This window comes from Cibotium barometz, chromosome 51 (assembly GCF_041138505.1).
Source record: "Cibotium barometz isolate CiBa-2024 chromosome 51, ASM4113850v1, whole genome shotgun sequence".
NCBI classification, from domain to species: Eukaryota; Viridiplantae; Streptophyta; class Polypodiopsida; order Cyatheales; family Cibotiaceae; genus Cibotium; species Cibotium barometz.
The window spans coordinates 33,502,142-33,528,846 of NC_141096.1; the positions used below are offsets into that span (position 1 = coordinate 33,502,142).

A 26,705-nucleotide genomic window follows, 5' to 3' on the forward strand; every position below is an offset into this window, starting at 1 on the left:
GCCAGAACTCTTGATAGTTTTTTTAAAAAGAACGAAACATTTCGAAGATTTGCCAAGCCGTCCAACCTCTGCACCGTGCAAAGACTCTCCGGCCGTAGCAGGCTGCCGAACCTTCTCGATTCCTTAACAACACGACATGAAGCACGTGTGGAAGCTCGGCACGCTAGCCGTTGCAGCGTTTGTTCTGTGGATCGGTCTTCTGAAGCAGCAACCTTCGCCTCTTCCACGACATATACTTTTCATGGTAATTCCTTCTCACCAATTTCTCTCATGCATGATGCTGTTGCTGTTGCTGTTGTGAGGTGAGGATGATGTTTGAGGCCTAAAGGGTCGTCATTCTTTAGCCTCTTTTTTCATGTACGCCTTTATGATGTGCGTCTTTCACGAGTACCACATCATGATTGTGATATTGTACAATTCCCATTTGATCCATGGCCATTTGATCCATGGAACTGGAAAATTATTGGATATATCATAGGCAGCAGGGTAGCTTGTCAGGACAGCACTAGACCAATTTGGACAGGTCGAGCAGGTCGGACATCTTTACGGGTAGGTTGGGCAGTAGGTCATGGTCTGATTGAGGAGGTGGAACATCTGAAGGGATGGAAATTTTTCTTGCAACTCTTTCCTCATTACACATCTGCTTCCCAACCAGGAAACATGTCACTAGAGGATCATAGGAGTATCCAGGGTGATATCAAGTCTTAGACAACAACACTTCACAAATGCAGGTTTTTCAGAGCCCGGGGCTGTTTGGCAAGGGTGCGTTTGGAGTAGCAAGGTTGGTTATTGTTTAGTTTGGGTAACAAGGTCATAGCTCAGCCAAGCAAGGTTGGAGAAATCATATGGTCAAGGACTCACCTTCATACGGTGGTGGATAGACTCACCAAATCAGCTCATTTTATTGCTTCCAAGACTACTTATGGGGCCTCTCACATTGCCAAGTAATTTATGGAGCATGTATTCAAGATACATGGTTTGCCACACACTCAACATAGTTTGTGATAGAGATACCAAGTTCATGGGCACTTTTTGGAGGACATTATATGAGAACTTGGGGACTCAAATCACTCCTTCTACAGCCTATCACCCTCAAACGGATGGGCAAACGGAGTGCACAAACAAATGGCTCGAAGTGTACTTGAGGCACTATTGTCATGACATGCAAGCATTATGGGATGAATGGCTTTACCTTGCTAAATTTTGTCATAATTCAAGCAAGCATTTGAGTATTGGGATGTCACCTTTTGAGGCTCTTTATTGGTATCAAGTGCATGTGCCATCTATTGCCTTCCATGAGGATAAAATGGTTAATCCTTTAGCCAAGGAAGAGTTGGAAAGGATGAGACAGCTTCTTCAATTATGTAAGGATAATATGAAGAAGGCACAAGAAGTTATGAAGGCAAATGCGGATGAGCATAGACGTAAAATGGAGTTCAAGGAAGGTGATTATGTGTTGCTCAAGCTTCCTAAGAGCCGTCACAATATTCTCAAAGGGTCTTCCAATTCCAAGTTGGCACATAGATACTATGGACCATATTTGGTAGTCAAGAAAGTGGGTGATTTGGCTTATAAGCTTGACCTACCTCCTTCTACAAGGATTCATAATGTGTTTCATGTATCCAACTCTCTTTTTTTTTCTCTTCTCTCAGATTGTTCGCATGCGTATGTTGGCTGTAATTGCCCGAAAATGGGCTGGCCCCTAGATAGGGGTATCTTGTTTTTATAAGAAGCCTTTTATGGTAGGGTGTCAATGTGAATGAGACTTTTGTGTGGCTCAAGACTTAATGTCGAAACAATGAGAAGCACACAACAGCAATACAAGCACATGGAAATGGGTAGTTGATGCCAATAATATCCATTGTTCTGACCAAGCACGTGCTAGGTCGGTGATCGGCTATGGGGCATGCACACTTGTAGAGCTAACTCCTCAATGCTCATCATCAAATCAGGCTTGGATACCTTCAAAAACTCACTCCGAGGGCAAGTGTGGACTGATTGGGTCAGTTTTGACAGCCCTATAGGTGCCCCATGGTGCCCAGAACATGTATTAGTATTTGGGACATTTATTGGGGACAATATGAACATGTTTGGTGACCTTATAAATAGGGTTCCTCTGACACCGTATTTGGGCTACGCAAGGCATCTAGATTACCTGAGCAACTGTGTACTCAGCAAAACAAGCAAAACACCTTTTCATATCCCTCAGTAGGTTGGCATGCTGTGTAGGATCTAAGTTAAGATCCAAGAACTATTGTAGAAGTTCATGTTTTGAAATATACCCTAGATTAGGGTTACATCTCTTGTCTTTCTTCTCGTGTGTGTTGCCAGATCATCGGGATCACCATTAATCTAGGTTGCTTAGCATTAATCACGTGTTTAAGTCTTCTGCGTGTTAGCACTCATGTGGCACTTTATATGCTACAAAGTTAAATGCTGTTACTAGTTAGCCTTTCTTTTAGGGTCGTGAACACAGCCCATGGGCACAACCTGATCCCAAATCACCTCCATAGAATTCATACAGATCCGGACAGCCTTGATGCGCTTGTACAATTATTGACAAAACAGCCCACGTGTGCAGTCTGTACAGCTTTTGAGCGTCACAAGTGAGTCATCTACATTGGCAGTCCATACCACATGTTTGCCGCTTGCTTCACAACTTGCCGAATAGTTTGCACCACATGTGTACTGTCATCTTCTGCAATATGTTGCACAACAGTGCATATGGCCATGATCTAGCGATCTGTGTCCTCATTGCCTCTTGCATGTGCAAAATTGGTCATTGGTCCATAATTTTGCTGATGGGCTGGTGCTTCTTTTTATCTAACTATTCTTCCCCTACTAAGCCTTTGAGCAAGTGATTGCTCTACCTTGTCTAGTAAAACATTGCATTGTCCCAAGCCATTACAATGCTAATTTTCTATTAGAACAAACATTGGATATTAAATATTCTTACGCTTCTATCAAAAGCGGTAACCATGATATCAAATATTCTTACGCTTCTATCAAAAGCGGTAACCATGACATTAGTGAAGCATTACTCAAATGCTAATGTGAATAAGCTGTGAATGACCTACTCATGTGGGGAGTCCTGTATATGAAGTCCATTCCACATAATACTTCACATATTCATAAACTGACAAGTGGTATGCCATTCTCAAATATCCAGTCAATATTGTTTTTGGTTGTGTCAACCATACATCTCATGTACAATCATTTATTAACAAAATAACTCATTCAGCTAGATTGTAACGGAAGGACAATTGTAACATGGAAATCTTATCTATCATGAATACTGATCAAACACATAAACATGCCAGAGAAGAGAGTGAAGAAAACAGCTTTGCACAGTAGACCACACTACAGGCCAGAAGATGGGCTGAACACGCCCCCCCCTCCCCTTTTTTTTTTTTGGTTAGATTACCAAAAAAGAGTTTGCTTCAGATACAACCTTGTGGGTGCCGAGGGATTCTCCACTAGCATGCACCTGAATCTTCCAGTACAATATGAAAACAGAAACAAAACACATGCTGAATTGAGTGTTTGTCAATAGAACTGGAGAGCTTTCCCAGCTTTAAGCACATGTAAGACAGCCATGGACAGGTCACAGCCCACAACATTCCCACATCAGCCTGGGACAGCCCTGTATGGTTGTCTCCAAACGTGTGCCAAGCCCACAGAGAGTCAACCAGCCTCAAGGAGCTGTACCAGCAGTCGACCAGCCCTTTCAGGATCTAGAAGGAGTCGACTAGCAATCTTTTCATGCTAGATGAAGTCGGCCAGCCAATAGGGAGCTGTCCACAAGTCGACCAGCCCTCTGGCACTGTTAGGAGAAGTTGACCAGCAGCTTTTTTTAATGCCTGAAAGCAGTTGGCCAGCACATAGGAAGACTCGGATCCAGTCGACCAGCACACAGGAAGGTTTTGATCCAGACAGCCAGCAGTTTCTGCTCTCCAAAACAGGTCGACCAGCTCCCACCAGCACCTGGAAAGCATGCGACCAACCCTAGCTGGACTTTTCCTCCAGTATTAGAGCTTCCCTGCCAGAAATATCAAATTGTGTGTTTTTTAGGTCCAGAAGGAGGCGCCTACAAGCAAACAACCCATAATACATCTAGTGCCCGACCCTTAGCCACCACGTGTATTAAAATAGTCTTGCCCAATGTGTACAGCTTATAAATTTGCTTGGTCACTTTTAAGTGGGTGTGGACATGCATTAATAAATATTAGCATGTGAAAGCATAAAGTTGTAAATTGAGTTTTTAAGAGCACTTACCACTTGTAAAACACATGTAGATCATTTGTCAGTCCAAAACAAGTGTGCATGCATGCACGTCCACAGCGTGCCAAGGGGTCTTCGGCCCCATAGACAACACATGCAGTTATCTCAAGCATTGTCCAAGCAAGCAAAACAAGTCATCCAAATATAAAATTAAGGTCATGCACACACAAGAGTGCAACTAAACTGGAAGAAATACCTATTTGCTCAGTTGTATCAATTAGGTAAAGTTTCAAGGATCCAAAATCCTTCTGGAATCTTCCCAAAACATAAATACAAGTGAATACCAGGATAGCTAGTCTCGGAAAAACACACCATGTCAAGCTCCATAAGCCATACATGTACTGTCATGTCAAGCTCCATATGCCACACATGTACAGTAGAAAATAGAAGCAATGAGGAATTTTGTGACATTCCCCGTTGTTGCTACGTAGTTGACCGCAACTGAAAAGCTTCTAGATAGGTGTCAAAAGTTCTGGATAATCTTGAAAATAATCCTCGTCCATCCATTTTGTGTCCATAGCCGAATAGTTTTTAAATCTCACAAGATACCTATGTACAAGCTTGCCTTCCGCATGCTTACGCTCCTTGTGAAAAACTATCTACTCCTCAAGCTCATCCACCTCTGGTGGATCTTCCAAAACTGGTTCCATAGGAGGTGGTCCCACATAAGGCCTCAACAAGCTAACATGAACCGCATTATGTATTTTCCAATAATTGGGTAATGCCAATCTATAAGTGACTTCATTTATCTTCTGTAAAATCTGGAATGGTCCATAATACCTGTTCAAAAGCTTAGGATATCGGCCTTCTTTACCTGGCCGCTTCTAAAGTTGTGCTATCTCGATCTTAAGTAACACCTAATCACCTTCCTTGAAAATTACCTCTCTCCTGTGCTTGTCAACTGCCTTTCTATGCTTAGTTTGAGATCTTTCTATGGTTGTCCGTGTCACAAATAGTGGAGACCCGGAACAAAAAGACAAAACTCTTCAAATATTCAGACATAGTACACACAACAGGAAACCACAAGAACTATGAATAAACACCGCACTGAGCCGGAACAGCCGCGCCCCATAGGTACTGCTTTATTGAGATAGAAGCTCTTTACAAAATAACCAAGGTGCGGGTGTGAATAACACCGGATTTTTCCACAAAATACTAAGACAACTCAACTCCAAAATTTCACAAATAGTCCCCAAAACAGTCAATAAACAGGCCTCGAACCAGCCCTTGGTTTCCACACTTGTGAACTTGTGCTCTACGATTGTACGGTAGCTGTACACACAATGTCCTCAGCACGTGTACGACCAACGCAAGAGAGAGGAGTGTACGGCTGCTATACCTTGTACGGCCAGCGCAAGAGAGGAGAGGAGAGCTGTACGTGTCACGTGCATCCTGCATTTGGATGCCACGTAGACATTTCTGTACAGAAGGTGCAGGACCTGGGATGGTGAACTGAGCCCAGTCCGGGACGAGTCAGCCAGGGATCCATCTCAGATGTCCGAGGTCAGGTGTGCATTGTCCTGCATAGGAGTCTAAGTCAGGTGTGCACTGTCCTGCACATGAAACAGTGCCAGTCCGCGTTGTGAGGCTCCCTCTAGAATGATGTCAGTGGTTCTGTGTATCTGGTATGGTACCGGATGCCAGATCACTGAGTAGATTATGTTTAGGACAAGGGGCCAGCCCATAGGGCTACCCCGGAGCTTAGTATGGGCATGGGAATGGTGTGAAAACCATCCCCATGAGGGCCAGGAAGGCCCAGGCTGGACCCACCAGCCATGGAAGGGCTGTGGGACAGCCCTAGGGCAAAGATAAGGCTATTTTCAGGAGCATACAGCCTTTAGATGGCTGTAGGGCATGTATGGGGCAGCCCATACAGGCTGCCCAGCCTTGGGATTGTGGACAAAAGTGGTGTCTAGCCAATCAGAAGCAGGCGCATCACTTTCAGCCTGTTAGGAAAAAAAGTCAGTATTTTTTGAGATTTAATTCAGCATTTATTGTTGAATTTCCACCAGTCGTGGGACATAGCCTGTTTTTCAGCTGGCCGACTGCTCCTGAGGAGGAGTATAAATAGTGGAGGCCATAATCCCATCATTCATCTCAGTTTTCACCAAGTGCTCAAGCCAATCAAGGGCTAGTCAAGCCAAGGAGATTGCCAAGCAAAGGGGTGGACTTCTAAAGGTCAAGGGCAGGATTTTCCAGCCAAGAAAAGGTCAAGTTTCCTGTATTTGTTTTCAGATTTACATCATTCTAATAAAGCAAATACACCATCCGTGGTGGGGGCCCTACAGAGGGTAATTGGGACCCAAAACTGTGTCCTCTCCATCTCCCCCTTCTCTCTCTATTTTCTGCACATCTCCTTTCAGTTTGTGCGTTAATTCCGTCGCGAAAAGAGTGTTGATTTCTGAGTTTTGAAGTACCGATCCTTCTCCGAAGCTTCCGCATACTACAGTGGTATCAGAGCCTACTCCAAGAGCAAAGATTCAGCAAAGAAAACCAGAAATTTTTTTCGCTCGTGTGGTTGGTTTTTAGACGCCGGTGGACTACCCCTTTCGGAGTGACTCCTGTCCCTTGAAGGACGGTTGGTTTTTAGCCTCCGGAAGTCTCCCACATAGATAGTGGATGGTCAGATTGCGTTCCGGAAAGGAATTGCATTTTCCCGCTATGGCGAGCTTCGGCGACGAGAGAGAATCAGAACCATGGGACCAGAGTGCACCAGGCAGCCCAGCTAGGGCACCAGGCTTGAGTGTCACAGACATGTTCCAGCAGATGATGTGAGCAATCGCAGACCAGACAGCCAAGTTGGATGAGCAAAAGGCGCGGATCTTGGCTCTGGAGGAGCGTTCTCACTCTCCAGCGTCGCGTTTTCCATCTCCTCCTCCCTCTCCTTCCATATCCCAGATACCAGATCCTCGTCACATCACAGGGACTCTCTCGCGGGGTCACCGCCATAGCCAAGCTCCTTGCTTGAGTTGCAGATACGTGCATTGGAGATTCGACAACGAGAAGACGACGCCATGCGACGCGTGGAACACGAGCGTTACCTCAGAGCTTTGGACGCCAGATTGACACCGGCGGCGCTGTCATGTGCACAGTGTGTATCTACCGTGTGCTATACGCATGCAAGACTAGTTTCGAGGCTTGGGGAAGCTTGGAACTAGGCAGGCTGATTGACGAGCTGAGTTAGGGAAATACTAACGGGCGAGCACCCAAGTATGGACGGGCGGGCGGCCAAGTGTGGACGTCCGATGACCGGCCAAGAGCCTATAAAAGGGTGGCCAAGGTTAGTTATTGTATTATAGAGAGTCTCGCGAGTTTGTGAGAGCTCTATGGTCTTGGAGTCTGGATCTAGTGTAGACGTGCACCTGCTTTGTGCAGCCGAGGCCGACAGTAATCTCGAGGCCCGCGAGGCAGCTTCGTGGCGGTATGGGACGTCGCGAGAAGGAGATTGGTCGGTACGTCATCCTAGTTAGCTCAGCTCGTGGCTCGGTGGGGACAGCCAAGATTGTGGGCTTGCCCACGGCTGTCATGGTTGGGAGGTGAGTCAGGCCTGCACCCCCCTGTTCGTTCGTTCGTTTGTTTGTTTGCAGGATTCGAGTTTCGAACCAAGATCGATCACGAGGGGATCCGTGGGGATTTGACAGTGGTATCAGAGCATACCTCGTGAACGAGCAAGTTGGTAGGTAGAGAAGAAGAGGTCGAAGAACGGTATGTGTTAAAAAACTTGCTGTTTTTTCTGTGCATACTACAGTTTTCAGATTTGGTATGTGTTTTTTCTTCATCAAAGAAACCCATGTTGATGGGAGGTGGTAGTCTAAGTAGGGTTGATTGCTTTTGCAAAGAAGAGGCTTGTTTTGTTGTGCAGTGGCATAACCTGCAGGGAGAGAACAGAAAAAGGAAGAAAAAGCACGTTTGCTTTTCTGGTTCGAACGAGAGAGAGAGCGAGAGAAGTGCTGGATCGCGAGTGGGTTTGCTGGCGAGTTTTGTTGACGTGGCAGGCGGGCAGGTGCGTATGCAGGCGGGCACATGGGCCTACGTGGCCAGGCGGCCAGGCCCATGTAGGCGCCTAGGCCACGCGGGCAGGCGCCCAGTCCAGCCCAGGCCAGGCCTGCGCAGCCAACCCAGGCCGGCGCCCAGGCCACGCAAGGCTGATGCCCAGGCCACGTGATCCTTTGGCTAGGCGTAGGCGCAGCCTACCTGTGCGCACACAAGCGCCGGCCAGAACGCAGCAGTCGACGACAGCAGCTCACCAAGAAAAGTCAGCAGTCAGCGATGGCAGCCAGCACGCCGGCGCGGGGGGGGGGGGGGGGGGGAACAGGAAAGCACTCGTTTATTTTTGGGCTTTCGTTTTTTTTAGTTTAATTTTTTTTAATAAAAATTTAAAAGTCATCCCCTCTTCAAGGTTTAATAGTGTTTATTTTTTTTTAAAGACAATAGAATATATATATCCATATATATATATATATATATATATATATATATATATATATATTCAAGAAAAAAAAAAACAACACAAAAGATCTCTCACGTTCTCAAGTTTTCAAGCTCTCAAGCTCTCAAGTTCCCGTACACTTTTGTTGTGCAAAGATCGAATTTTCTCTCCACGTATCCTTTTCACGATGTCGACCCAAGAATCGGAGTTGGAGCCCCTCGTGGAACGCGAAGGCTTGCCGGCTACGGAAGGTACCGATGCCAATCTTTTTGACGATTTTGTGTCAAAATCAGATTTCCAAGAGTTCAAAGTAGCTCTCGAAGCTTCTTCGATGGAACGTCAGGCACAAATCGCAGCCCAGATGCAAGCTTTGCAGAACTCCATCGCTCTATTGACCACTACCCTCTCTACTTTCTCGGGTATGGATACCTTGGCTTCAGCTTTAGGCCCCAACATTACTCTGGAACCGTTCGGGGGCGAGCAAAAGCAGCGAACCAAGGAGATCGTGGACACGTGGCTACATAAGTGGCAAGTTCACTTTCAGTTTCATCCATATGGTGATGGAAAGAAGATCCAGTTAGCAGTAGGTTTCCTGTCCGGCAAAGCTTTGCTTTGGTGGAAGGAACTCAACCCTAAGCCAACGACTTGGGCACAATTTGAAGACGTTTTCAAGAAAGAATTCCTCAAGAAAGAGGATGATTATGATGTTGTTGCGCGGTTTTCAGCTTTGACCATGACCTCGCAGCACCTCACTTATGAGGTCTACCTCCAAAAGTTTCGTGACTTGCAGATGAAAGCTACAAAGATGGATCCCACTACTCTGTTGGGGTTTTTCGTAGCTGGTTTACCAGACTCGTACCTATTACAGGTTAAAAATAACAAATGTAGAACTTTGGACGAGGCTATTCATTCAGCTCGTATCTATGATGATACGATGGTCTCTTCCAAGTCCAAACCCGTTACCGAGCAGGGGAACAAGCATAAAGGAAAGTTCTCCGCACCTATGGCTAACACGACAGAAGGAAAGTCTTCGGACCAACCTTCGAAGAATTCAAGTTCGACACCAGTGAAGAAGAAACGAATCCTTAGGGCTTTGAAGCTCAAGAAGGAAGGACGTTGTTTTATCTGCGAAGAAAAAGGACACATGCGTAATGAGTGCCCGAAGCAAAAGGGTACCAAGTTAAACGCAGGACCCAAGCCAAAGGCAGCTAACCAGTTGTCTTTGACAGGTAAGTCAATTACTGTACTTTCTCGCCCTAGTACTTGTTCTAATTGTCTGTTCAATTCTAAGGTATTTGGCTTGCATGATCTTCTCCGAGTTTATGGAGAAGTGAATGGCCATAAAATTCACATTCTTTTAGACCCTGGCAGTTCGCATAATTTTGTTAACTACAAACTTGTGCAGAAATTGAGTCTTGATACGACACTTAGCGACCATACCTATGAGGTACGTCTACCTGCGGGAAGACAAGTTTGGGATCGCAAGGTGGAGATGCTTCCAATCCAGATTCAGGACTACAAAGACACTCTGGAATGCTATGTCATGCATCTGGAAAATGTAGACTTGTTATTAGGAATTGAGTGGTTTAAGACTCTTGACGTCCAGATAGATTGGTCTAGTCATATTTTTTCTTTTCAACATAGGGACACCAAGTATAGTATTTAGGTGATTGTATTCATCCCTCTCAGGGACCTCTTATAAATACAATTGATTTTGGAAATATAATGGATTCTTCTTTGTATACTGCTTTCCATTGTGTATTGATTCCACTTTCTTCTTTTCTCATCCCTTCCATGGATGTAAATGAATTAAGTGTGTTTGAAAGCAAAGAATTACAGAAGATACTTGATTCATTTCAAGATGTATTTCCTAAGGAACTGTCATCGGGTTTACCACGTGAACGGGCAGTAGATCATCGTATTGATTTGATCCCTGGTGCTCATCCTGTCAGTATTCCACCTTATAGGATGAGCCAAGCTGAGGAAGATGAGTTGGCTAAACAACTCGAAGATTATTTGAGGATGGACCAGATCCGTCCAAGTAAATCTCACCTTGGGGTGCACTTGCGTTGCTTAGGAGAAAGAAGGACAATACTTGGAGAATGTATATAGATTACAAGAGATTTAACAAGCTGACCATTAAGAACCGTTATCCTCTCCCTAGATCAGATGACCTGATTGACCGGTTAGCAGGAGCGAAATATTTCACAAAGATAGATTTACGTACTGGCTATCACCAGATACGTATTCATGAAAGGCATGTCGAAAGAACCGCCTTTCGGACTAGGTATGGCCATTACAAGTTTCTCGTATTACCTTTTGGGTTAACCAATGCTCCAGCCACTTTCTAGCAAATGATGAACGATCTTTTTCGTGAACATTTGGGGAAATTTGTGGTGGTGTTTCTGGACGATATTTTGATTTATAGTCGTACTCTTGAGGATCATGTCAGACACCTCACGATTGTCTTAGCTATTTTAAGACAGAATTGACTATATGCTAAGTTAAGTAAATGTGAGTTCTTTATGACCGACATCATTTACTTGGGACACAAGATCACTAGAGATGGATTGAGCATTGACTATGACCGAGTTCAGAAGGTTTTGGACTGGCCTATACCACGAACAGTGAAACAACTTCGTTCTTTTCTCGGTTTTGTTGTTTTTCTTCGAAAATCTGTACGGGAGTACTCTCAGCTCACACTACCGATGACCGACTTATTGAAAGGTTGTGGACGTAAGTCCAATTAGCCTATCACTTGGAATAACGATTTGGATATGGCCTTCAGACTTTTGAAAGATAAAGTCAAGAAAGCACCTATCTTAGCATTGCCTGATCCTAGTCGGCCTTATGTTCTTGAAACTGATGCCAGTGACTATGCTATCGGGGCTGCTTTATTTCAAGATGGTAGACCGGTTGCTTTTGAAAGTAAAAAGCTAGACGACACTCAATCTCGTTGGCCAACCCTTGAGAAGGAGCTTTATGCTGTGATTCATGCTCTCAAGGTTTGGAGACATTATTTATATGGCTCCAAGTTTGTGGTATTGACTGATGATCAGTCAATCAAGTATGTGTGTGATGCGGATGATTTGAGAGGCAGGAAAGCTCGTTGGGCAGAGTTAATGCAAGATTTTGATTTTGAGATCCGTTATCGGAAAGGGTCCATGAATAGTATTGCAGATGCGCTTAGTCGGATTAGAGAGGTGAATACTTTGTCGTTCACCGAGATTTCTACTGACTTATTTCAGTCATTGAGAGGGCTTTGCAGGACTGATAGTTATTTTGGTCCATTTTGGCAGAAGATCCAGGACGGGAGCTCATTGATTGACCAAGACTCGATGATTGAGCAGTCTACTATACAGGCTGCAGGAGGTCAGTGGATGATTCGGAATGGTTTGCTATTCTGTAATGACAAAATTTGTGTACCACACATCTCGGACATTAGGTCCAAGATTCTGAAGGAGTGTCACGACGCCCCTTCTGCTGGACACCCCGGGGTACACTGGACACTATCATTAGTGAAACACACTTTTTATTGGCTGAAGATGAAAGGGTATGTAGAAGATTATGTTCTCAAGTGTCAGATTTGTCAGGCAAATAAAGTTGAACGCTTTATTTGCCTGACAAAGATTATGTTCTCAAGTGTCAGATTTGTCAGGCAAATAAAGCTGAACGCTTTAGACAGGCTGGGTTGTTGCATCCTTTGCAAATCCCAGGTAATAAATGGGAAAGTATTTCCATGGATTTTATTACCGGATTGCCAAGAACACGTCAAGGCCACGATTCTATTTGGGTTGTGGTAGATCGCTTGACAAAAATGGCTAGATTTTTACTGACCCGGAAGACTATTACAGCTACGCAATTAGCTCGGCAGTTTATTGAGCAATTGTTTAGACTGTACGGGTTACCGCAGGACATAGTCAGTGATAGGGACTCTAAGTTTACGAGTGATTTTTGGAAACTTGTTTTTGAGAAGTTGGAAACAACTTTGAATTTGAGTTCCTCTGATCATCCTCAATCTGATGACCAGACTGAAAGAGTGAATCAGATTTTGGAGGATATGCTTCGAGCATATGTATCCAAAAGACAGAGTTCATGGGAGGATTATCTTCCTTTGTTAGAATTTGCATATAACAGTACTAGGCATACGAGTATAGGGTTTAGTCCTTTCATGCTTATGTATGGTTTTCAACCAAGATCACCTGTTACAGTAGGATTCTCAGGACTTCAGCATGATGCAGCACGTAATTTTTTGCAAGATATGCAGGAAATGTTACAAGTTGCAAAGGAATCTATTAGAAGTGCTCAAGACCGAGACAGGTTTTATTCTAATAGACATCGTTCACCCAGAGAATTCTCTGAAGGAACGATGGTGTATTTGCGAGTTCCGAAAGATTCCGAGACTTTACGAATAGGTAGATTTCCGAAATTATCCCCTAGATACTGTGGACCATTTCGTGTTACACGACGGATTGGTTGAGTTGCATATGAATTGGATTTGCCTTCTCATGTGAAAGTTCATCCTGTATTTCATGTCAGTAGACTTAAGGAAGTACTGGGTGGAGCAGATCAGTTAGTTACTCCTTAAGAAATTATAAATGTCGAGGACATGACATTTGTTCCGCACGAACCTGAAAAGATTCTCGGATTTCGTGAAAGAAGGTTGCGTAATACGCTTATCACGGAATACAAGATCAAGTGGAAGGATGGTGTTGAGGAGGACGCTACATGGGAGACATTGACTGCTCTTCAGAGAGATTACCCTGGCTTTTTAGTGAGCTCAGGAGTGAGCTCTTAGAGGAAGGGGAGTATGTCATGTGCACAGTGTGTATCTACCGTGTGCTATACGCATGCAAGACTAGTTTCGAGGCTTGGGGAAGCTTGGAACTAGGCAGGTTGATTGACGAGCTGAGTTAGGGAAATACTAACGGGTGGGCACCCAAGTATGGACGGGTGGGCGGCCAAGTGTGGACGCCCGATGACCGGCCAAGAGCCTATAAAAGGGTGGCCAAGGTTAGTTATTGTATTATAGAGAGTCTCGCGAGTTTGTGAGAGCTCTATGGTCTTGGAGCTTGGATCTAGTGCAGACGTGCACCTGCTTTGTGCAGCCAAGGCCGACAGCAATCTCGAGGCCCGCGAGGGCAGCTTCGTGGCGGTATGGGACGTCGCGAGGAGGAGATTGGTCGGTACGTCATCCTAGTTAGCTCGGCTCGTGGCTCGGTGGGGACAGCCAAGACTGTGGGCTTGCCCACGGCTGTCATGGTTGGGAGGTGAGTCAGGCCTGCACCCCCTTGTTCGTTCGTTCGTTCGTTTGTTTGCAGGATTCGAGTTTCGAACCAAGGTCGATCACGAGGGGATCCGTGGAGATTTGACAGGCGCCCTCCAATCATTTTCCCGAGAAAATGAATTTCAGTAAGTATAATGGTAAACTCGATTGTTTCGTGAGGGGGTGTTAGAAGTCATCTCCTGTCTTTACTGAGACACCAGGGCCTCTGTTGTGGGTGTGCCCGCCCTTGTAGGTGCTTTTCTCATTTTTCCTCACTCCCCGTATTTTTTCCCATATTTTTTCCATTTATCTACGGCTTGGGGGGGTAGTTGTGAGCTGGCAAGCGCTTTTTCCTCTGGCCGACTGTACCCGACTTATGTACAGTGTTGGCCGACTCAAGTTGTGCTGGCCGATTGGCCCTTGTAGCTAGTTGTGGAGGACTGGACCCTGTTGGCTGCCTCTGGAGCAGGCCGACTGTTGCCTGGGGTCCATATATAATGGACCCCCACACTCCTTGCCATTTCATCTTGTATCATTCCGAGATCTTGTGTATATAGAGAAGAGTTACACGCCTATCTCTCTCCTTCTCGTGTGCTGTCTATTATCTGCACTCTACTTGCTCTTGTGTTCTCAGATTTGGTTATCATCTCCGCTGCGTATTCTGACAGAAGGAGAGAGGGGAAACTGTACGGTTGTAAGGCCGTTTTTTTTATGGCGGCTGCTGTACGGATAGATCTGCGCAAGAGAGAGAGAGAGAGAGAGAGAGAGAGAGAGAGAGAGAGAGAGAGAGCCTCTAGTTTGCTTTTTTTTTTTTTGTGTGTGTGTGTTGAGGATGGAAGCGCATGCCGAAAAGAGAGACCCACCCCCTTTTTAATGAACTCGGCCAGCTATATTTGCAATGCTTTTTTCCCTTTTTACCAGAATAGCTGAACTTTGCCCAAAAACATCAACTTTGTGCTTTTCCTAGGCTTGTAGTCCAAGTTTCAAGTAGGCACCTCCTTTTGTCCACCTGTCCATGCCCAAAATAATAATATGAGCAACCCGTCTTTAATGATGTGTGAACACACCGACTTATAAACCTTATAAAACTCTTTGATGAATAAAATCCCATGCTACTTATGCTCTGCGGCCATCTTTCAGGCCAAACTTTGCCGATAAATGCTCCAGCTTTCTTATGTGGAAAAATCTCCGTTCACACCTTGGCTCCGCTCAGTGTGTGAAACACTGGTCAAGACTGGCGAAGGGACCAAAATGGTGACATCCCCTCTGTCTTATAAAGCAGTTGTCCACGACTGAATAAACCTGATACCACTGAGATATCCCTCCAGCATAGCATAGCATAGCATATCCATTGCCAATCAGTAGAATTACATAATTCTGGCATTAAAGCCATAAATCCAGATTCATGATCCAAAGTCAGATATGAGCACCATAGCCAATTGTATCAAGAAAGAAAACTTTATCCATTTTCCGAGTTGAGAACTCTAATAATAAGCAAACACATGCACAAGAGCCAACTGTGTCCCAAATATCCATAAATTCACTTTGATATTAACCAGACAGAGGCACGAGCGCCAATTATGTTCCAAATATCCATAAATCCATAATCCGAGCTAACAACTCTGATATTAACCAGACACAGGCACAAGAGCCAACTGTGTCCCAAATATCCATAAATCCATAAACCGAGTCAACAACTCTGATATTAACCAGACACAAGCACAAGAGCCAACAGTGTCCAAAATATCCACAAATCCATAAGTAACTTTAAGTACCTGCAAAAGAAAAGTAAGCAGAATACATAACCACAAAACATCTTGCCTTGCGATTGGACTACATAAGGGCATCACCCCTATGATCCATACACATGCCCAAGCCTAACATGCTTCACATGTCCATATGGTTCACCAGGGCAACGACCCTGCCATGAAACCATACATGCTCGCCAAGGTTTCCCCTTCCACGAGGCTTCACTCACCAAGGCAACTACCCTTCCATGAGTTCATGCGACACTTGCTAGGGTTACCACCCTTTCATGAGCTCACAGAATTCACTCACTAGGGTTACCAATGTAACTTGGTTAATCAATACACTTAAATACACTAAGATTTGATGGACACTTGCTCAAATACAAGAAGTAAATTGCTGAATTGACAAGAGACACACAATGAGCCGGAACAGTCGACCCCTCCCTCAAATAAAGTATATTGATCTTGGGAGAATCAAGTACATAGTGTCATGGGCATTTCTGACCAGATTTCCATACCAATGCATATGAATACAGTATTGCAAACAAGTGGTTGTCGATGTAGACTTGCAATCCACACTACCCTCTCAAGTGTCCATGTTCCCTACCATCTGCTCTCTATTGTTCCATCAACACATGGTAGCAACAATCTGCAAGAGAGCACATAGGACAAGAGAACACTACACAGGGTATGTGATCTTGTAATCCGGTTCCTCCCTCTTGCTATTTGCTTCCATATTTAAGCATAAAAGCTTACCAATTGCAAGTAGAGTCGATGACAGCGAAAGTCTTCGCGATGGAAGTCCTTGGAGTGAAGAGATCTTCGATTTGTCGTATTTCTTCGTGACAAAAGTCTTCAAGAGGATGAAGGGAACCTTGGGAAAGCTTCTTTCCCTATGGTTCAACTTGAGAAAGGAGGGCTGAAATTAGGGTTTTCAGCAAAAAGACCAGAAATTACAACAATAAAGAGAGCTGTTTTACTGAATTTCAGTCATTGGGAGTGTGTAGGAGAGTGATTAGCATCTGGAAACACTCTTGGAATCTTGAGAAACACCTTAGCAAGCTTGGAAATGGAGTTGGAAAGGAGAGAGTGCAGAAAATGCAGCCCAACAGTCCTCATGAAGGAGGCGCCCATCTCTAGAGAGAGGAGGAGTGAGGTGGTGAGTTGTCCAGTGTAGGTGGTAGGCAGGTGCTTTGTGGAGCAAGCTAGAGTGGACACATGGGTGCTTACTCCCTTTGTACAAAGGGGATAAGGTCTATAAGTGAGTTTTGGTCGCCCAAAATTTATGAAATTAGTGCCAACTCCTAAGGCTAGGTTTATGACCAATACTTACCACCTGTCACATGCCACATAACCATGTCAGCAGACAGTTTCACACGCACGGTTCACGGGCGGGCATCCCCTTACCCGGAACTACACATTGGTCAAGCAAGCATGAAAACAGCATGCAATTTCAATTGCAAGCAAGCACATAAAGATGCTATGCAATGCAGCATTGGTATGGACAATCCCTGTTCATGAGACTATACAAAATAGACGTGCTCTAAGCAAGTATACGAGGTACCATGCCCAATGGAACACCAATTCACCAAGCATTTTCGGGCATTTACACGGAGGCACAAGTCCCAACGGAAAGCCAAGTCCACAATATCACATGAGTGGCATCAATCCCCGACATATACAACTGCCATGGACACCAGTCCAATGTACATACATGATAAGAAAGCACGGGTGGACCAATTGGGTGGCCAAATGGTGACAACCACCCTTCCATCCGCAGTTGGCGTAGACAGAGTCCCTTGCCAACGAGATGTTAGATCACATGACCCTTGGCGTAGACATAAGTCCCCTGCCAACAAGGCGTCATGTCCACTCTACCACATGCATTTTGTGTCGATGCTTAGAGTATACACGTTGGAGGAGAGGTGGGCTCAAGTTCACTCTACCACATACACTCCGTGCTAATACTCTGACTACACACCTTGGAGGAGAGGTGGGCTCAAGTTCACTCTACCACGTGCACTCTGTGTGGTGGTATTTTGATCACAGACTTGGAAGGAGAGGTGGGCTCAAGTGTAGAACATAAGATGAGAATGAGTCACAGGTATAAATATCTTGGTTCTCCATAAATATGTTTGCGACAGATAGTTTTATAGGCATTTTGCTTGCCAATAGGAATCGATAGAAAAATCCTTGATCCATGAGATATCCATGAGTTCCATAAATCCACTGCATCCTAAATAAAGGGAGCAAAAAAAAACATATTCCATCCAAAAAGGAGCTTTAGGATTTCTGGATTCTTAATCAAACCTTATGAACCCTATCCCCATGTCTTCTTCCACCTGTCTAGTGTCTCGGCATGGATTTCATTATGTGAAATAGCTAGGAGGGGCAAATAGTTACATGGACTATGTTCTTGGCTCCCTTTTATTCAGGATTATTGTGGGTTATAAATCAAGCTAACAAACAAGCTATGTGGAGCTCGCTCTTAAGATATCTTATGCGTATGCTGACGAGATATTTCTTTTGGCTTTATGACGAACCTCACAAAGAAAAAGCTAAGTATACTTTGAGTTTTACAAAGCTGCTGCTTTTTGAAATTTATTGCAAGTGTTTTTGGACACTTAACCCTTGTACGCCCGTCCGTACAAGGAGAATTATGTGTTGTTTGCCTTGAACTAGTTCAGGTAAACATAATGGTTGGAAAACTTGGTTTACATATGGACATGACCAAGGACTATGGGCTAGTTTTTGGCATATCTTTGCTCGAGGATTTATACCTATATGATGGTTCGACGCATCTATATGGTTATCACTGCCTCAGTGATTCTTGGGCTTTATATACAGCTCTTTGGCTTGGGATCTTTGTGGACCAAAGCTGAAATAGAATCCTTTTGAAGCATTGAGACTTTATAAGGACCATTGTTGGATATTCTACACCTTTTTTGTGGTTGAACATGATGAGCTTGCATTGGAGTAGTCTTGAACCAAAAAGGCCATGCTATGGCCTATGAACGTCAAAGACAACAAGGTAGCAGATGCATTATCTCTCGAAGAGCCCTGAGCCATGAGGTTTCTATGGGTTACCCTATGGATTTCACTTTGATGAAGGATCTTTATGCTACCAAAGAGGATTTCAAAGATGTTTTGTAACAAATTGCAAATTAGAGATTTGGTGACTTCTTGTGTCATCATTGATTTGGTTGCTGAACACCAGATTGGACTTGAGCTTTCCGGTGGGGTTGTTGAGCTCATTTCTGCAGATGCCTTTGATGACTCATTGGGATGCAGGATTGCAAATTGGGGAGGAGATCAAGACACGAGGAGATTTACGTCATTCTATTGTTTTACCCTCGGCTCAGGAGTTGTTTCATGGAGCAGCAAGAGACAGCTAACTATTGCCTTGTCGTCTACAGAGGTAGAGTACCAGGCTGTTTGTGGTGCTGTTTGCGAGGTGGTGCGGTTGCAGAGGTTACTTGGCGAGATTGGGTTTCCACAGGAGGAGCCCACGGTCATCCAGAGTCACTTTGTTCGTGAGAAGTTTTTTACTGATGACATCTTGCTAGAGTTTTGTTCGACGGAGGACAATGCGGTGGACCTCTTCACGAAGTCTCTAGCTTAGGCTATGCTCTGGCGGCACTCCAACTCCCTAGGGTTGGTTCCACATCCAGGAGCTGAGAGGGATTGTTAGCAGTCATCTTCTATTTGTACATTACACTAGGGCCTCTGTTGTGGGTGTTGTTGGAAGGTTGGCGATTTCGAGCGTGTGATCTATGGCTAGAAGGTGCCTTGGATTATCCCATGAGTGGAAGCATGGGAAGTTGAAGAGTCATATATAGGCTAGAGTGGCACCTTGTCATAGTCATCTCCTCCGGCCGGTGTTTTGGGAGGCAGCTCACCGGGAGATGGGAGCCCGGTGGAGGGATGCTGCAGTGCCCGTTGGGGGTGTTCGTGGTGCTCGACGGTGATGTGTCTCCTACGTGCATTAGTCTTCCGCTACGCATTCTGACATGGTATCAGAGCCGGGGGTGTGTGGTCCTGGGCGGCTCAGGCGTGTGTGGTCCTGGGTGACCCCCTCGCGCCTTGGTGGCTTGCGGAGCTCGAATCGAGGGAGGGTGTTGGAAGGTTGGCGATTTCGATCGTGTGATCTATGGCTAGAAGGTGCCTTGGATTATCCCATAAGTGGAAGCATGGGAAGTTGAAGAGCCATATATAGGCTAGAGTGGCACCTTGTCATAGTCATCTCCTCCGGCCGATGTTTTGGGAGGCAGCTCACCGGGAGATGGGAGCCCGGTGGAGGGATGCTGCAGTGCCCGTTGGGGGTGTTCGTGGTGCTCGATGGTGACGTGTCTCCTATGTGCGTTAGTCTTCCGCTGTGCATTCTAACAGGTGTGCCCGCCCAGTTTTGGTGTTTCCCCATTTTTCCTCACTCTCCATGTATTTTTTCCCATTTCTAGGTGTGGGAGGGCTGTCGGCTGTTTCAGATGCTGGCCGACTGGTTTGTTGCTCCCCGACCTGCTGTGAAGCACTAGCCGACTGATGTACACCTGGCCGACCTGTTTTGTGCTGGTCATGGGCTATTGCTGGTGGTCGTGAGCATATGTGCTGCTGTCGGCCTGTTTTGGACTGGCTGACCAGCAGCCTGGGGGCATATAAAATGGCCCCTTGCCCCCCACACTTTCCATTGTAGATTCCGGGATTTTCTTGTGTGTATATAGTAGAGTTACATAGCTTCTCTGTCTCTCTCTCAGCTGCGTTTTGCTCTCTACAGCAGTTGTCTTCATTTCTGCTGTGCTTTCTGACACTGACCGCTCCAGCCTCTGATGCCCAGCTGTGTTGCATTTTTGCATGTCAGTAACCTGTATTTTGATGCTTGGGTGACAGTGAAGTTCAGTGTGATTGGATATGTGAGAGCTGTGTTTATTGCTCCATGTCCATGAGAAAAGCAAAGGGAAAAGCCTTGTGTTTTTTGAGCTTTGTGCATGAGGTTTTCTGTCCGGAACCCTAGGTTTCATGCCTGCCATCGTGTGCTTTCCTCTCAAGGTTATGCTTTGTGTTTTCTCTCCATGGCTGGACTGTAGGGTTTGCTGTGCAGGCTGGTCACCATATCCATGGGTGGTAAACATCGATGGGTGGTTGGCTGCTGCATGCAGTCCTTATGGTCACCTGTACGGGGAAGAGAAAGGGAGCACGAGCATGTGTGTGTGTGTGGGACATGGTGTGGAAGAGGGTAGTCTTGCGCACAGCACAGTTCAGAGCAGCAGAGAGAGGGAGAGCATGCTGTTGTGACTGGTTCAGGCCGCTCAGAAAGGGCCACGTGTGGGTGTAGTGCCCATATATCATGCCCACGGGTGGTGAGGAGCACCTTGCTGTGGCTTGCCGACCTGAACAGGGGCGCACAGCTGAGAGGGCCGCTTTTCTCAAAATAGCATGGGCAAGTGGGTGTGTGGGCAAAAGTGGGCACACGTGGTGCTTTTTATGCTAAAACAGGCCGATTTGGGTGTTTTTAAAGGGACGCACATGTGAGATGCTAAATTGGGCATAAAGTATGCTTTATTTTGAAGGGTTGTCTTATGAGCATGTTGAATTCACTGTCCTCGACAAGTAAAACTGCTCTGCATCGCCTCAAATAGCGTGCTTTTGGGTGCCCACTGTTAACACATCATCTCCCCTAATACCTTTGTCTACCTGCAGTCGTTCACACCACTATACCTTGCTTTTTTATGCTCTCTCTAGCTACTGTTTCAGAACTGAACCTTGCTGAAACACTCACTGAGGTGAGACAGCTTTGGCTGTAGACACACTTGGTGAACAGAGGGATTATCCTTGTATGCAGCAGGTTGTGTACAGCTTGTGATCAGTGTGCTTTTTGAGCCGATACTTGACAAGCTGAGACTATGAAATCTGTGGCTAGTTACGACTCGGAGTCAACAAAGCTGCTAGGATGGCTTGGACTGTTTTACAGGAGGGTGACTGGGAAATCGTGATCCAGAACCCTTCAGGGTTGGGCATGGCTGACCCGGAAGATGAGGAACCAGTGTCCCGTTATGTTCCGACAGGTGAACAGATTGTTCACTCTTGGTGTTTGGAGTTCTTGACGCGTGGCGTCCAGATTGGCATCCACATGTTTTTGCATGGGTCCAAGAGTGGTTTGATAAAGCTGATTTCATAGAACCAGGATTTTGATGAAGTGTTTACTCACTCCGTAGGTCATATTCTGGGCTACTTGGGAAACTCTTAAACACCGCATATTTTACTTCCATGTGTCTCTTGGAGCAGCCAGCCAAGGGAGAGAAGATCAATGACGAAAAGTAGCAGATTCAGGGTGAATAGTAGCAATTAACAAAGAGGTGGAGGGCTTCCTAATGCTACATACTTCAGCTGTTACGAGATGAGTTTCTTGCTTGATTCACAATGAGTTTAATAAGCACTATATAATGCTATCTATATTACAAAGAATCCAGCCAAATTCACTAACAACTAAATTCCTTACTAAACTCAAAGAGCGGTGCTAAGAACAGAGCAAGAAGTTCCTCTCCCAAGTGGTGAACTCTGATGCAATAGAAAGTGGTTTCTACTGTTCACACCCTTGTTGTTGGAGTATGCACAGGCGGAAGCATAGACAAAACAAGATAGAGAAGAGGGAGCAAAGGAGAGAGATCTTGTGGACAAGATCACCTTTTATAATAGCATGAAGTTTTACAATGGCAATAGCCAGCAAGGAAGTGTTGAACTTGTGCTTGGGAATGGATTACATCAAGTGAATATGTGAGGCCCCTTTTATAGTGAAGGGAGTGAGCTGGCCGATTGCTCACGACTTCCTGAAAATAGGAGAAATAACTAAAATACCCAATAATAGGTAAAGCCATATAAATACGTTGCGATGCACAATTCTAACAACCCCTCTGCAGCTCAGTGTGCAAGAGTCTGAAGAAGATAAGCTAATGAAGATGCAACCATGGACCCTCGAGTATTGCAGATACCGGAATCACCTTGGAGAGAGCACTTGCCAACTTGTTTCCTCGAAACAAAATGCCACCACGAACAGGAAGGAACTTTGCTTGGCTCCGAATCCCCACACAAGTGTGTAGTGAACTCCAAGAATAAGATGATGAGCTGCTGGACACACCACGTCCATAATCCCCAACAATGGACTGTTAACACATCACGTCCCAAAAGCCTCAAACAATGATTTAGAACGCATCCAGTCTGAATCTCTGCTACACCAAGCAATAGACGTGGAACACATCCAGTCCATAGCTCCAAAATGAACTTCTTGCCAGATATTTTTAATGCTTGGAACTCCGACTCACAGATCCCATGCACCAGCAAATGGAGCTACTAACAGCTCCCTCTCCCACCCACAAGCCTCCTCTGGCTAGAAGCACATGGGGGAAAACTATCTCTACAACTATAGAAGCTGACCATCTAGGTCCTCCCTGGCTTTTGCAGCCTTGTGGACACTATAGAGTCATCATCCTGTATATGATCATTGCCCGTCTTTGAGAACTTGGTCCTGGCCTGGGTTGTACCTTTGGTCTTGCAATCCTTGGCCAAATGAACCTGCTTTCCACAAGAGTAGCAATGACACTGTCCTCTGTTGCACTATAGCAAGTGCCTGATCCTGTCCACTAGGAGGGAACCTAAACTGCTTTCAAGAAACAAGGATAGATGCCTCCTCCAAAGGGAACCCATATCCACGGCAACAGCACACCTCTGCAAGCAAGCCTTTGTGCCACTGATGATCTGAACGCTCCACAACCAATCTCCAACACTTCTCCAACGGAACGAGGAACACCTCTCAAAACTGAGGGAGAAAGGGGCTGGACAATAGCAAACAGTCCACCAAAACTTGCCGGAAAACACCCACAAAGGAGGTAGATCCATCAAAGAAGAGGCAGGGTGAAGATGCCACAAGTCTGTGGCGCTCCACACACGAAGAAGAGGACCACCAATTGCTGTCCAGGGCATTGCTCCAAATGCCAACACTGCGAAAGCACAGGACCGACAGCCCCGTCTCAAGCGAAGGCAAGGCTGAAGCACATGGGAAGAAAGCTGTCCTCAGTAGTAGTTTCAATGGGGAAGGATGTGACATCTCTCTCTTTAGACATTGTTCACACTGTAAGTCAGGTGGATTTCAGACTTGTAGAGATACAGGAAGCAGTGGGATGCTCAAGGACAAAGTGTTAAGAGCGTTTTCACAGTTGCATGAGGTCCAGGGCACGTTGCAAGCATGCTCACACCCTTTCAGGCAGTGTGGGCTGGTTGAATGGACAGCAGACAGGTTGGAAGAAGGCATGTGCAAAGGCATGGGGAGTGTTTGGGCAGCAAGGCCAGGGGGATAGGTGTGGACACCCCAGTTGCAGGTCGGGCTGGTCATTATTAGGCTGACGAGCAGGCGGACTTGCAACAACTATGCTCTTGGGGGGCTTCAAAAGGGGTGCCCTACCCACTTCCCCATAATTCTCCACTTCAGCCTCTTCTCCAGCCTCTCCCTTAGTTGGTGAACAGCCTTTAGGGCATCAGATAATCAGCAAAGCTGCCCCATATCAGTGGCAGCCAGCATTCACTTCTAGAAAGACGTTCTCGGTTGCCTTGGGCAGATTTGTGGGTTATCAGTTGTATTCTCAGCCTTCAGCCATATTTTGGGCGGGCTTTTACATACAACTTGTGCTCTCAAAATGAACAGCTTTGCATTAGTTTGGTATTTGTGTGTGCTTGTGAATTTCTTCAAGTCTTATGTTGCTTCTATCTCTGTGTCCGCGGTATAACATTGACATATCAAACTCTTAATTGTTTTGTGATTAGAAGAGAAGACAATGGTCATAATTCTCAGTTCATATGTTTTCTTAAAAATTACAGCTTCCTTTGTATGCTGTCGTGGCGTTGGGTTGTTATGGATTGGCCATGGTTGGCTATGGTTTGATGGTGTTTCCAACTTGCCCTCAAGAAGCAGTTTTGTTGCAAAAGGTAATTTACTGTGTTATTCAGGGTAATCTTTATCATCTCCCTAGATATAAGCCAAGCCTTACATCAGCCTAGAATGACATGTTCTTTATTTAATTTTTTGGTTATGTTTGGTGTTTATGTGAATTCTCAATATTGCAGGAGATATCTGAGGCAAAGACATTTTTGCAGAGTAATGGAATTGATGTTTCAACATGTTAGGAACAATCACAAACCCGACTATAAAGAGAGGAGAGGACAAGGAAAGGGGAGTATGAGACACGTATATGAAGACAAATCTCTTCTATCAATCAGATGCACCCGTACTTAAAGGATTGCATGGTGTGTATATGCTACACTTTTAGACTGGGGGGAGAGATGAAATGGATTACATGTTGCATGCTAGATTAAATTGAAATATATATTAAAATTGTTGAATTCGAGAAACCCTCCACAGCTTCCTTTTCCACATTCCTTGAGTTATTGTATTCCATTGCGAGTGTATTTTTTGTCTTGCTCTGGTTTGTTCTAAAGGGAATTTTGTGTATCATATCTTTGTTGAAATTCTTAATCTTGGATTTATTCCAATGTTATGAAGAACTAAGCTTGCTGAGGCTGCAAACATTCACATATTTTTTTTGTAAATCTTTATTTATGTATCTTTGTCAAGCTTGTGTATATTCTAATTTTTTCAAGGTATCTATAGAATAACCATATTGAGGCTTACTTATGAGGCTTCTTAGCAAACCCAATAACCTTTGGTTGGGATGAACCTATTGATAAAGATCATCAAACTTTATTTTTGGAGGTGAATCGCCAATCTTGCTACTCTATTCCGAGTTTTGACCTTGCTTTAACTTCCAACCATGGGCATAAAGATAAAAGTCTACTTTAGTAGTATGTTTGTTTAATTTGGAGTGTGTTGGTTTGTTGAATTTCCATATTTAACTTGGAGCATGTTGGTGTGTTGAATTGACATAAATAGGTTGCTCCTAGCTTGATTGATATTTCAGGTAAAATGATTGGCTTAGAAGAACAAGAAAGGGCTATGGCACTTTTTTGCTATTGATAGTGGTTTTATAATCCTTGGGACGATCACTCTTTAAGAAATGCTCCTATCACTTGCATTCAAGTCCTTGTATAAAGATGCCCTTCACATATTTTTGAGACATTTTAGGACCCTTCAATGTATAAAATAGCATTTTAACTAGAGGGTCTAATATATATATGCATTCATTCTCCTATATTTCAAATGCCGGACTTGTATTCATACCCTAAAGATAGACCCTTTGTTTATACTGTATATTTCATGTTTTGTAATATCTTATTGGTTAACTCATGTGATATCATACCTTTGTATATAGTCCATTCATCATTTATATTAAGAGAGACTCTTGTAGAAACACCAACAATATAGGTATGAAGGCCTTATGAAGTCCCTCATACACAATCACTAGCTACACCACACATTGTTTTCTATTTGTTCCTAGCAATAGATGTCGCTTTTACAAACCATTACCACACCAAAAAGAAGAAAATTACCTTTAAAAAATAAAGAAAATTGCAGCAATTCTAAATCATCGTCATACTTGTGTTGTGATGAAATTCTTGCAATTGGATTCTTATGTTTTTCTTGGTTGACTTTTTATGAAGTGATCTAGGCTTGTTCACGATTGGTCCATGGATTGCATGTACTTAAGAAAGGGTAGCTCAATTCTCAAGATGATCTTAAGACTTGGAAGACTCATCCTATGGGTGAAGGATTATTTGGAGATGAGTAACATAACTAAATGCACTATTTCTGTCCAAGTATGTCAGACATGTCATGAGAGAAGTGAAGTCAAAGTGGATATCACATATGAGGCACTCCTAGACTCTAACTTCAATGAGAATTGGATGATGAAATTGTTGGCCCACCATAGATGTGATGCCCAAGGTCGGCACAAAGTATCTTGAAGTAGACAAGACGGGGGATATATCAACAACTAAAATCAACATGGTGAGTACCGAGAGCAACTCCACTAGAAACTATGGC

The 26,705-nt window shown here is 44.7% G+C and overlaps 1 protein-coding gene across 2 annotated transcripts; it reads left to right on the top strand.

The window, feature by feature from the left end:
* On the top strand, positions 1-25,108 carry DPMS3 (dolichol-phosphate mannosyltransferase-like protein). Of its 2 annotated transcripts, none has more exons than XM_086787685.1 (3): positions 1-244; positions 24,587-24,694; positions 24,833-25,108. In XM_086787685.1, exons 1-3 carry the CDS (start codon positions 137-139, stop codon positions 24,890-24,892), a joined length of 276 nt encoding a protein of 91 aa, XP_086643811.1. In that variant the 5' UTR covers positions 1-136; the 3' UTR covers positions 24,893-25,108. The 2 variants fall into 2 exon arrangements, with proteins under 2 accessions (XP_086643811.1, XP_086643812.1); XM_086787686.1 differs by having other exon boundaries at positions 24,863-25,108.
* Positions 25,109-26,705: the final 1,597 nt, after the last annotated feature.